Source organism: Gopherus flavomarginatus, chromosome 3 (assembly GCF_025201925.1).
Source record: "Gopherus flavomarginatus isolate rGopFla2 chromosome 3, rGopFla2.mat.asm, whole genome shotgun sequence".
Classification (NCBI taxonomy): domain Eukaryota; kingdom Metazoa; phylum Chordata; order Testudines; family Testudinidae; genus Gopherus; species Gopherus flavomarginatus.
Genome location: NC_066619.1, coordinates 81130348 through 81142434, shown reverse-complemented (window position 1 = coordinate 81142434; position 12087 = coordinate 81130348). Strand labels below are relative to the sequence as shown.

Below are 12087 nucleotides of genomic sequence, written 5' to 3'. Positions count from 1 at the left end.
TGTGTGATCTATAATGCTATGTATCATTTCATCTGGATATCACTCTGTGTCCCCCAATCACGAAAAAAGGTAAAACAGCAAAAGTTAGAATCCACCAAGTGAAGATGTGTTGTGTTCATGTCTGTCTAGATGTATAGAAATGAACACAACACATCTTCACTTGATGGTTTCTATCTTTTGCTATTGAGGAATTCGCAAATGAGAAATTTGTTTTACTTGTCAGAAATAAAATTAGAGAGTCTGCAGTGCATACTAACTCACATGAATCAGAACTTACAATACTTGATGATATACAGTTTGTTCCCACACCCGTAAGTGAAATCTCTGCTAGTGGCAGAACTACTCTTACAAGAAAAAAACTGGATATTTATGGGCTCTTATTTTTATTTTCTTCTAATATTGTAACCAGTAAAACGTATACTACTGTAATTCAAGTTTTCACTACAACTGTTGACAAAAATCAAGCTAACTATGAGACAATCAGAGGTTCTTTTTGTCAAATCTATTAAAATATTTTCATGTTTAACCCACCCCTTCCTATCATGATCAACCTTTCTCCTCTCCTAAATTCTGCCCTCACTCTGACCAAAGCAAACTGATCAGTTCATACTCTTGCAGCTTCATAAACAATTTTTCAAAGTGATCCTGATAGTGAAATGGATGTACTGATTCACTAGCTCCAAGGGATAGGTTCAATATGTCTTCTGTCCTCTCAAATGACATTGATCTGTCTATTGTGTCCAGTCAATGAATCTTTATTAGAATAATTTACTTCACATGAATGTCAGCTCTTGCACTGGAATGAAAGTGTTTTGTAAATGTGCATCCTTTTAATCCATGTGGCATTTCTTTTCAGATTTATATTATCATCTCATTCATCTCTCTGCACCGAACTATACTGCAGGCAATACATTACCCAATGCCTCATAATATGTTTGCCAAAAAGATAAGGTCTAAGGCCTGAAGAAAAAACATCTACATATATGACAAATTCATCAAGGAGATCTTAGACATAGCAGGCCTGAAGTCTCTGCTCATATTTTACTCAGAGACTGGTAAAAAACACTGATATTTTTACTGATTAAGGACATCAGGATTTTGCCTATGAAAATAGGCTAAATACTTGCATGCAATAAAGAGCTTTCTCAATACAAGGGTTGAGAGTCACAGTAGAGCAATTCCGTGGCAAGACACCTAAAGTAATGTAGGGAGGTTTAACACACACACACACACACACACACACACACACACACACACACACACACACACACACACACACACACACACACACACACACACACACTCCTATTACAATGTGCAGCAAGAACAGACCTACTTATAAAAAGTTTACAGTTGCCCCACTAGCAATCTAAGGAATTGGTGTTTCAATAAAGTTGAATCGTCTCCGTTCCTGGCCTCTCACATGAGTCTGTCACAGCATGTAGGTACCAAGAGTCAAGAACAAGGGAGACTAAAGAGAATCTCCTGCTTAGGGAGGGAGAATCTTATGCCTGCAATCCCTGCAATAAATCAGGGAGGGGAAAAGCTGATGAACCTGTCCTCCCTCTTGCAGGGAATGAAGAAGAACCAAGATCCCCACTCTGTGGAAAGGATGGAGAGGAACCAGGTGCTCAGAAGTGCACAGGATATGGTTGGGAAAATAAACGAATTTCCTTCGATGGGTTTCCCCCTGCATCTCTAGAGAGAGTGGAGTTCAAATCTACATCAAAAGTGAATTGGAGTCCCATGCTAGTCCCAAATGGACATTAGCTCATATCACACTGAGGTGAATTGGCAGTAATGGGTATGGGAGGAGGCTGCTTGCACGGCTGTTACCTGCATGATACCCGAATTGAGTCAGTGCAATCACTTTGTCATTTTTAGAGAGAACATTATAACACTCCGGAAGTCCTTGTCTACAATTACCACCCAGCAAGCCAAACAGTCACAGTAATACAGCAGCCCAAGACTTTTTGAAATAAAAGTTCTGTTAACAGAAGATAGTTACACAATTGATAAATAATAGTCAAAATAGGGTTTGAAGAGGAAGAACAGGTGGAGAGATCCATTATGGGTCCAATTCTATCCTCAGTTACAAATATGTGCAGCTCCGACATAGGGCAGTGTTTGACCCTCCTTGATAAGGAATTGTATTTTTTGAAGAGTAGGTTCATTTCTGCACCATTTACATCACAGGTTTTATTCTTGAGTAGAATGACCGCGCAAATAAATTAAACATCAAATCAGGATTTACCAAACAATAATTTAGAATAAATTTCAGAATCCTAGGAAAATGTCTCCCTCTCTATTTTAGGATTTAATACTGCCACCCATCTCCTCTGAATCAGAGCTCCAACATGTAAAATAAATTTGGATTTCATGGAGAGTCTCCGGCTCGTCTTACTTACCGAGTTAGATATCTAGGCATATATCATCACCACAGTATAATCATGTTATTTTATAACAACCCAAAATGTTTATAAAAATAAATAATCTGATATATTATTTTATTGTGCCTTTGTTGAGACTAAAGAAAATGCAAGTCTTGGGACTCCATGGATAACATAGCTGAAAGTATATTAGGTGAAGAAGGCAGGGGTTTATGTTATGCAAATGTTGATGAAAATCAGGTCCAGTAGTTGTCTTCCTAGTGTTACAAACTATTATTTATTTGGTCTGATTTCCACTATTGGTCTGTTTTAAAAGGCGCTGTCTGTCAATACAGATGAGGAGATCACACAATTCTGTCATATTATACCTAGTAACAAACTTCACTGCTCAAATTAAAACTTACAGTCCCCTCTATGCTGGCCAACAATAATGTTATTTGTTCCTAGAATGCCTATGAACAACTGAATCTTCAGCAAGACAATCCACTGAAAGCAACATCTCATTTAAGCAACATCTCATAAAAAAGCTGGATATACGCCAAACCACATGTCTCAAACATTGCTTCAACAGCATATGAACAGAATACCCTCTTCCTCTTTAATCCTCCCTAGAAGAACAACAGCAATCTGAAACAAATTTTTAGCAGTTAAATTTAGCTGTATTGGTATGCAAAAACTTTTACAGAGCATCACAAATATCCCATGAGATCACTCTATTCAAGGTACAATAACAAAGGCTCTCTCACACTAGGTCTTTTGTGTACAGAAAGCACAAGGTATTTTCACTGCTGACCTACTATAACCAGCAGTCAGAGGCAACATGCAGAGGCAGCAGCAGCAGAAGAGTTGATTTGTTACAAATATATTCAAAATAAATTATAACTGAAGGGGCTTTGGCTAAGGGAAAGTAATCCTGGAGAGTCATCCTGCAAGCCAGATGTAGTGAAACTAGTTATAATGAAGAACAACTGAAGTCCCAAGTTCTTTCAATGCCTTCCATGCACTAATTAAATTTTTTATGATACAGCAATGAACCTCCACTTCTGTTTTTTTGCAGAGTAACTTCACTCTAACATCACATACACAGTGAGCTTTTACATACAACAATCAGATTCTAGTGAGGTCAGAAAAAAAGCTGTTACTGAATAAAGCTATACACCTTAAAAGGAGATATGGAGGAACACCATTTATGTGAGTTTTCCCATAATAAATCTTGGAAAAAACTGATTTCATTACTCCACTACATTTCTATTTAAAAATACAAAACAAACAGGTCAGTACCTGGGTTCCCCTACCCCCAAAGCCATGTGGTCATAGTACAGCTGCACCCACTGCTGACAGGCACCGTGCACTACAGGGAAACTGCCTGGCAGGGTTTCAACTCTCTGATACCACCTAGGTGGGGAGGGAGAACTCTTGGAGAAGTGCAGGGATGTTCTCCAGGTCTCCAATTTCCCATGGCAGCTTTAATTTAAGTGCTGGGTGGGGAAGGGCACTTCAATGCTGCCTACACCTTCAATTTCTCTCTTTCTTTCTTATTCACACACACAGCAAAAGTGAGGGAAAGGAAAGTTGGAGAGAGGTGGCTGGTAAGTGAAAAACAGTGAGGGAGAGAGAAATGAAAAGAAATCAACCAAGTAGAGAGAAAGTGATAATGAATGTAGGATATGGAATGAACAAAAAAGGATACTGAGTCAATAAAGGAGGAAGGAATGGGAATGAGTGAATGAAGGGGGAAATGAGACGAGGGAGGGGATAGAGTAAAAGGGATAGGAAATAGGCAGCGGAAGAGACTAGTCAGGTTTAAACTTGAGCTTAGGCAATCATTCTTTTTGCACTCAGAAAACAAAAGTTAGAGGGAACCTTAATCAGGGCAAATGTATTTACCTTCTCCAGCAATGGAACTCTATCCAATCTGACTTGTCAATAGGGCTAAATTAATTAGCATTTTTTAATATTGGCACGTGCTGCAGCTGCTTTGGAATAAATGAAAGAAATCAGACCATATACAGAGTCCTGACACATTCTGGTAAATCAGCACAAGCTCCTGCAACAGTGACCAGGAGATCAAGCACAGGATCTATGATAATTTCGCAAAAGAAGGACAATACAGTAAAAACAGCACAAGACAGGCAGCAGCAGGTGTAAACTTACCACTAGAGCAATTTGGTCCCCCCCAGCCAGGCTCACACTGACAGGTGTTTGGAGCAATACAACGACCATGGACACATTTATCAGCACAGTGAGCTGTCAAAAAGAGAAATCAATAAAAATAAGAACATCTTGCACAAAAATAAAAACCACCATGACCCAATAGCCTTTTCCCCAATCCAACTGTTTTATATTTTTGTCTCAAATATCTTTTAAAAACAAGAAAAAACGTTGGTAAATTCATGTTTGGTAGCTTTGCCTGGGAGTCATTTTTCAGACTTAACATGTATTTTATAACCATACAACTTCTTCTCTAAGTTCAAAATCTCAAAATAAATCCCATTAAGGCTGCTCAAATACCATTTCATGCTAAGCTATGAGAAGATACTCTAAACTTTTGGAGAAAAACTCATGCCAGTTTTTGCTGCAGCAGTGAGTAAAATATAATTTTTCTTTATACGACATAGAATACATCACAACACATCAGTACTTTAATATTTGTCTTTATGAATGACTGTATGACTCAGAAGCAGCACAGTGAAACAAACATGATCACTAGACTAATACAAAATGTAAACTTGCTGGCTCCTCCTGCAATTATCATTGCCAGTGCTGAGTAGAGCTGGCTGAAATTTTTCATCTGAAACTTATTTTTAAACAAATAAGGGGTTTTTTTGAAATTGGAAATTTTGGGGGAAAACTTTTTATTTTGACCAGCCCTAATGTTGAGTCTTTTGTGCAAGATGTGCTCTAGTGTTTGGAGCACAGAAGTGGGAGCCAAAGTGTTCTAATCCTGCGCATAAGACTTACACTAGGTCATCTTGGGCAAATCACAATCTTTTTGCTTCAATTTCCTCACCTATAAAATTGAAATACATGTTACTTGCTTACCTACATAATGGGGTGAACATGAATTAATGTTAATGTTTGCAAAGCTCTTTGAAGATGCAAAGAACAGTGTAAATTATTATTGATGAACAATCAGAAACAGTGGTCAAGCCACTCGAAGGGCACAAAAAGCTACATACCATTAGCATGGGATACAGGGAGGGAAACCTAGAGTAAAAAGGAAGTTATGGGAACCCAGAGCAGAGAGGGAGCAGCACAGAGAAGACTGGAATAGGGAGGGAATCGAGGCTGTTGTGAAGACATGTCCAGAGTAGGGATTGAGGTAAAGGCAGTTCTTTGTTGGACAAAAAGGCCAAACTGAAAACAAGACAAAGACATCACCATACTGACTGAGGGGAAGGGCTTCCGTCAGTTACAGTGGCAGACAGGTCAATTAGTCCTGCTCTCCCAACTACCAGTAACATTATCTAATGCTTAGGCCAGGAACTAAAGAAGCCTCATAGAATTGCCCATCACAGCTACTCTGCAGGAATTAGGGGTGGTAAATATTTAAGATAATGACTGACCGACCACACCTCTCAGAGCTTGAAACCACTCTAGCAAAGAAAAACAAATAAAGAAAACTACATACACTGAAGGTACATCCCCAGGAAAGTCAGTTCATTTACATACACACACAAACACACACACACACACACACACACTGCGGGAATTTTTCAACAACAAATTCAAACAACAGTAATTTCTAAAAGATACACATGGGATGATGATTCTCTCTGTAACATCTCCAAAGTCTGTCATTTGAAAGAAACATTCACAACAGAAACCTGATCATTTATGCCAATTAGAAGTGAATCTTTGAGGGAGGGGAAATGAGAAATGGCTCAGCTGGTGTTTGCAAGAAGTTTAAGGAGGCGACTTATGAATTGGACTTTTGTTGACTGGATAGGAAATGCTTCAGCCCATAAGTTAATTAGCACTGAAGAATAAAAATATGTTCAACATTCCCAATGATTTTTTTCTAATTAAGGATAAGAAGCCAGAGTGGTCATCTTTAAGCTTTGGATGATTAAAAAAAAAAATGAAAACCCATAGAGATCAGTCTGATAGATAAGTGCCTCATGGACCAATAAAGATTTTGTTTATTGAGCCCCAGACTGTAAACTTCATGGTTTCACAGCTTCTATTTTTCTCTCTGGATGCTTTGTGCTGCTAAGCCCTTTTTCAGAAGTGCATTAAAATGACCTTCATTAGAAATCTAGGTTAAGAAAATATATTTTTAAAGCACTAGCCAACAGAAAATAGAAAGCAAACACACCCGTGGTTTTTGTGTTAATTTCCTAAATAACTAAATTAAATGATACGTCATACTTTTCCACTGGTCTCATAACTAGATATGCACTACCTACATCACTGAAGATTCTTGCCCTAAATTAATGCTGCCTCACACACTAGAATAGCTACAAGTATTTCCTCAGCTAAGTCTGCTGTACACTTCCAATGAACCATAGGGTTTACACGGTGATAGTGAAAGCAGCAAGTCCGAACTATGTGCACGTGTGGATAAACAGGTGATTATTCACATACTAAACCCAAATTTCTATGCAATGGGGCTACACAGTTCTGCCTTGGCCCCACTTTCATTATATCCCATTATGCACACTATGACATACATAGAAATAACACATACAAAAGTTTATATGTGTTAATACAAGCCTAAATAATAATACCTATATAATATCTTTATAACTTAATATATCTGTAATACCTTTATGCAGAGAAATCTACTTACTAGACTGTTTTAAATTTATAAAGCTGGAGATTTACAGTCCCCATGAAAAGTAACTTTTATTTTCAAAATAAAGTGAATTTAGTGCTGGTGAAATATGCCAGGTTGCCAATCCTGCAGACTGAAGTCCTTTATCTATCTATAGAGGAGATACAGCATGTGCAATAGCAGTTCAGGCTTCACCACACAGCTACCAATGTGTCCTTGATCTCAAAGGACCTCCCCTAACAGTGAGCATAGCTCAGTTTCCCTCTCCATTAGTACTTTGGCCACTCCACTGAAGCTGTTAACAAGGGTGCCATTAGGAGACCTCTTTGATGGTGTATGTGGACACATGCTCATCAGAAACTGAATTAAAACCACCACCTCATTTCACACAGATTACTGATTAACCATCAGACTGCAAAGACTTTGAGTCACTAAAGTCCAGAACTGATTTGGGTGGCCTAGAGGTGAAAGACTCTGGCCCAGATTCTCAGTTGTGCCCAATGCCTGATGGGTACAAGAGAGGGGCACAAAGAAGACGGTTGTGGCTCCTTGAATCTAGATTCAGCACTGCTCCTAGTATAGTATAGAATAAAAACAATGTTAGTCCATTCCACCAGCTGACGACTACCATTCTGCCTACACTATGAGTAGAGACTGCAGGGGGTGTCATTGTATCAACTGCCATTTTGAAAGAAATTTGAATAGACTTTAAACTAATTTTTCACATCCAAAACTCCTGCTGACTCTTCTGACCATTCCTTACGTACAAGGAATGCAGGATGAAGTTCATTGATATAAAGGGTATTATATAACATGATTATTAAAATATTTTGGAAGCAATAACAAAGATAATTTAAAACATCAAATGAAAATACTATATTTACAAAATTCTACACAAAAGGAGATCCACATGTAATTCTTTACTTTCAAGAGGTTATACTAAAGTTGAGGAACATTTAAGTACTATAAGAAAGGCAGGATCACATCCTATGTGTGCCTAAGAAAGAAGAGAAAGGAGAGACACGAAACATTTCTTAGTTAATCTTCTTAAATCCAAAAATATATCTAATTCAAGAAAATTTTCTTTCCATACTCAGGACACTAATATATCCATAACTGTTTACAGTCATAAAAATAATTATTTGTTTCCCACACATCTTCTGTAGTTACTGTTGGACTCACAGCATCTGAACTCAAGCCAGCATCCTTAACATATGTTGCGTGAGGCAAAAAATACCACATCATCAAGTTCTGGCATTTTAAAAAACTCTGAGCTAAATTCAGAGCTGGCACCAAACAGCAACAGCATCTGCTCCAGTGGAAGGAAGTGCAAATAGGGGCATACTATCTGTGGAGGTGTGTAATGTGTCAGAAAAGATGTAAGAAGACTTGCACTGGGCTGTGGGTGGGACATAACTTGGACTACTGAAAAAGCTGAACAAGGCATGGCATCAAGGAAAGAGGTCCTGTTAGCACTATGGCCCACTAAAGAACTTTCAGACCTGATGCTAACATGTTGATGTACAAGGATTGGTGTAACTTAACACTGAGTATGTCTGGTTCAAATAGCACCAACCAGTCGTTGACAGTAGTAAGCAGCATGCAGAAAGCACATTCAGCACTGCCAGATCAACCAATGCCAAAACAACAATTTATACGAAAAAATGAGAGTATTTTTCAAATGAGAACACATTGCTGAGTAAGCTCAGTACTATATATTAAAATGTTAGAAGTGTTATCCACATAGAACATAGCCATTTTTATTATTATACTATTGCAACTGGTGGTGGCAAACTCTCCACACACATTTTCAGACATATCTCAGGATCGTATCATGTTGAGGGGAGATCATACCAAGGGAAATAAATCACGTTTAGTGCATATAATACAGTTTCAGATCAACTTGCAATTTTCAGACACTAACCAGGTTAGTCCTACCACCAGTACAAGACCTCTAATTGATATTTGTCTATTATCACGGGGTACAGACAAACAGTATGACATTTAGAGAAAAGATTGCAATCCAGAAACCAATTTTTACATTAATGTGCTACAGTACACCACCTGTGGTGCAAATTTAGACTTCTCTTCAATTCTACCATCTATTTAAAATATTACACTTGAGCGTTGGAACTTATATGTTCCATTAATCTTACACCTTTACTTGTGCACCAGGCCTGTCAGCTGTAAAACATAATCAGGTGAATCAAAATTTCTGAATAGCATTTTATGAATCCGCACAGTAACAGAAAGTGATATGAAATTTCTTAATCAAAGCCATTGTGGACTGTGTTTAAACAGCTGTGCATAGAATTATCTAATGTCAAAAGAAGATGCTGAAGAATTCACTACAGTAAATCTTGAAATGAGAAAGAGGGTTTGATCTTTAATACAAGGAATGCACAATTTTTTGAAGAACTTTATCAAATACTTTGAAAAGAATTAAACCTATATTGCTCAGGAATAGGGCTAGGTGAAAATTTTCAGATTTTTTTTTCAATGAAAACAGCAGATTCAGATCTACTGAACTGTGAATCTGCCAAATTATTTCAGCTGGAAAATAAATAAAATAAAATTTTGAAAAAAGTCAAAGAATGTTTTTGACATATTTGAAATGAAACATTTAAATTTTTCAATTGAAAATGACGTCTCATTTTGAATTTTACTTCATTTTTTTTTAAAGTATAGGTAAAAAAGCACTTGAAAACAAAATGTTTCATTTCAGGTCAAATAAAATGTATTGTTCATCCTGCAATGATTTTATTTTTTTTTTACTTTTACAGTTTGCTGAAATTTTTGAAAAAATGTTAATTTGGGGTAAACCCAAAACAACCACAACCACTTCTTTTCTTCCATGTTTTGATTCTGCCACTGAGCTGAAAAATTGGTTATTTGCAAAACTCCAGAGACAAATATATTTATAAAGGGCCAAATCCCCAAGACCATACTTGGCAAAACTACATTTGAAGTTGAATGGCTGAATCATGACTCCGCTGCCTGACAGGCATTGATCTAAGCTATAGCCCAGTTTTACCTCTGGGCCAGACTCTGTGCCCAAAGAGCAGTTTGAGGATATTGCATGTGTCTCTGTAGTGGCCACAGAACAAATCCTAAGTCCCCATCCCCATTCTCTCTTTCACAGGCAGAGTTCATGAACCTGTCCTCCATTGCTGCATATGGCAGTGGGATCACTGGGGAATGATGTTGGGAGGAATGTCCCAGCATGGGGAAAAATGGGGCAGCAGGTTCTCCTTGCTGACCAACAACTGACAGGAGCAAAGAGATACAGTACCAGATAACTGCCAAATGGAGCCATCAACCCAGAAAGTACACTGCAACTGAGAATGACTCTTCTAAGACAAAAGAAGTGAGGAGGAAGAAGGGCTCATCTGTCACAACCTCCCTAAGCCACTACCAAAAGCACGTGGTGTTGGTGGGAGTGGAGGCAAACAGAATTCTGATCCCCAGAATCCGCTATCCCCTGCACAGATAGCTCCCTAGAAGTTACTGTAATCACTGGGGGAAAAGACTCCAAAGACCCTGTGAGGAGAAAAGGAAGGAGGCGGGATCTGCAGAGAGATGGTGGAAAGCTCTTCTGAACTTCTGTGGGGCTCAACTGCGATTAGTTTTTCATAGATTCACAGATTTGAAGGCCAGAAGAGACTACTGTGATCATCCAATCTGACCTCCTTTATAGCATAGTCCAGAGAATGTCCACAAAATAATTCCCAGGCTAGGGCATATCTTTTTCAAAAATATCCAATCTTGATGTAAAAATTGCCAGTGACTGAGAATCCACCACAACCCATTGTAAATCGTTCTGACAATTAATTATTCTCACTGTTAAAAAATTTACTTCTTATTTCCAGCCTAAATTTATCGAGTTTCAACTTCCAGACATTGGATCATGTTATATTTTTCTCTGCTGGACTGAAGAGCCCATTATCAAATACTTATTCATAAAATCATAGACTTAAGGTCAGAAGAGACCATTAGGATTGTCTAGTCTGACCTCCTGCACAACACAGGCCACAGAATCTCACCCACCCACTCCTGTATTAAACCTCTACCTATGTCTGAGCTATTGAAGTCTTCAAATTGTGCTTTAAAGACTTCAAGGGGCAGAGAATCCTCTAGCAAGTGATCCATGCCCCATGCTGCAGAGGAAGGCGAAAAACCTCCAGGGCCTCTGCCAAACTGCCCTGGAGGAAAATTCCTTCCTGACCCTAAATATGGCGATCAGCTAAACCCTGAGCAAGTGGGCGAGACTCACCAGCCAGACACCCAGGAAAGAATTCTCTGTACTAACTCAGATCTCACCCCATCTAACATCCCATCATAGGCCATTGGGCATATTTACCACTAATAGTCAAAGATCAATTAATTGCCAGAATTAGGCTATCCCATCATACCATCCCTACATAAATGTATCAAGCTTAGTCTTGAAGCCAGATATGTCTTTTTCCCCCACTGCTCCCCTCAGAAGGCTGTTCCAGAACTTCACTCCTCTGATGGTTAGAAACCTTCATCTAATTTCAAGTCTAAACTTCCTAACAGCCAGTTTATATCCATTTGTTCTTGTGTCCACATTGGTGCTGAGCTTAAATAATTCCTCTCCCCCCCTGGTATTTATCCCTCTGATTTATTTATAGAGAGCAATTATATCTCCCCTCAGTCTTCTTTTGGTTAGGCTAAACAAGCCAAGCTCTTTGAGTCTCCCTTCATAAGACAGGTTTTCCATTCCTCAGATCATCCTAGTAGCCCTTCTCTGTACCTGTTCCAGTTTGAATTCATCCTTCTTAAACATGGGAGACCAGAGCTGCCCCCAGTATTCCAGATGGGGTCTCATCAGTGCTTTGTACAACGGCACTAACACCTCCTTATCTCTACTGGAAATACCTCGCCTGATGCATCCCAGGA

General features: G+C 38.6%; 1 protein-coding gene across 2 annotated transcripts in view; it reads right to left on the bottom strand.

Moving 5' to 3' along the window:
- MEGF10 (multiple EGF like domains 10) overlaps nt 1–12087 on the bottom strand; it is a 148808-nt gene that overhangs the window by 82620 nt on the left and 54101 nt on the right. For both annotated transcript variants that reach the window (XM_050945622.1, XM_050945621.1), the window contains exon 5: nt 4545–4637. In XM_050945622.1, coding sequence (XP_050801579.1) covers nt 4545–4637 — 93 coding nt within the window. The remainder of the gene's footprint in view (nt 1–4544; nt 4638–12087) is intronic.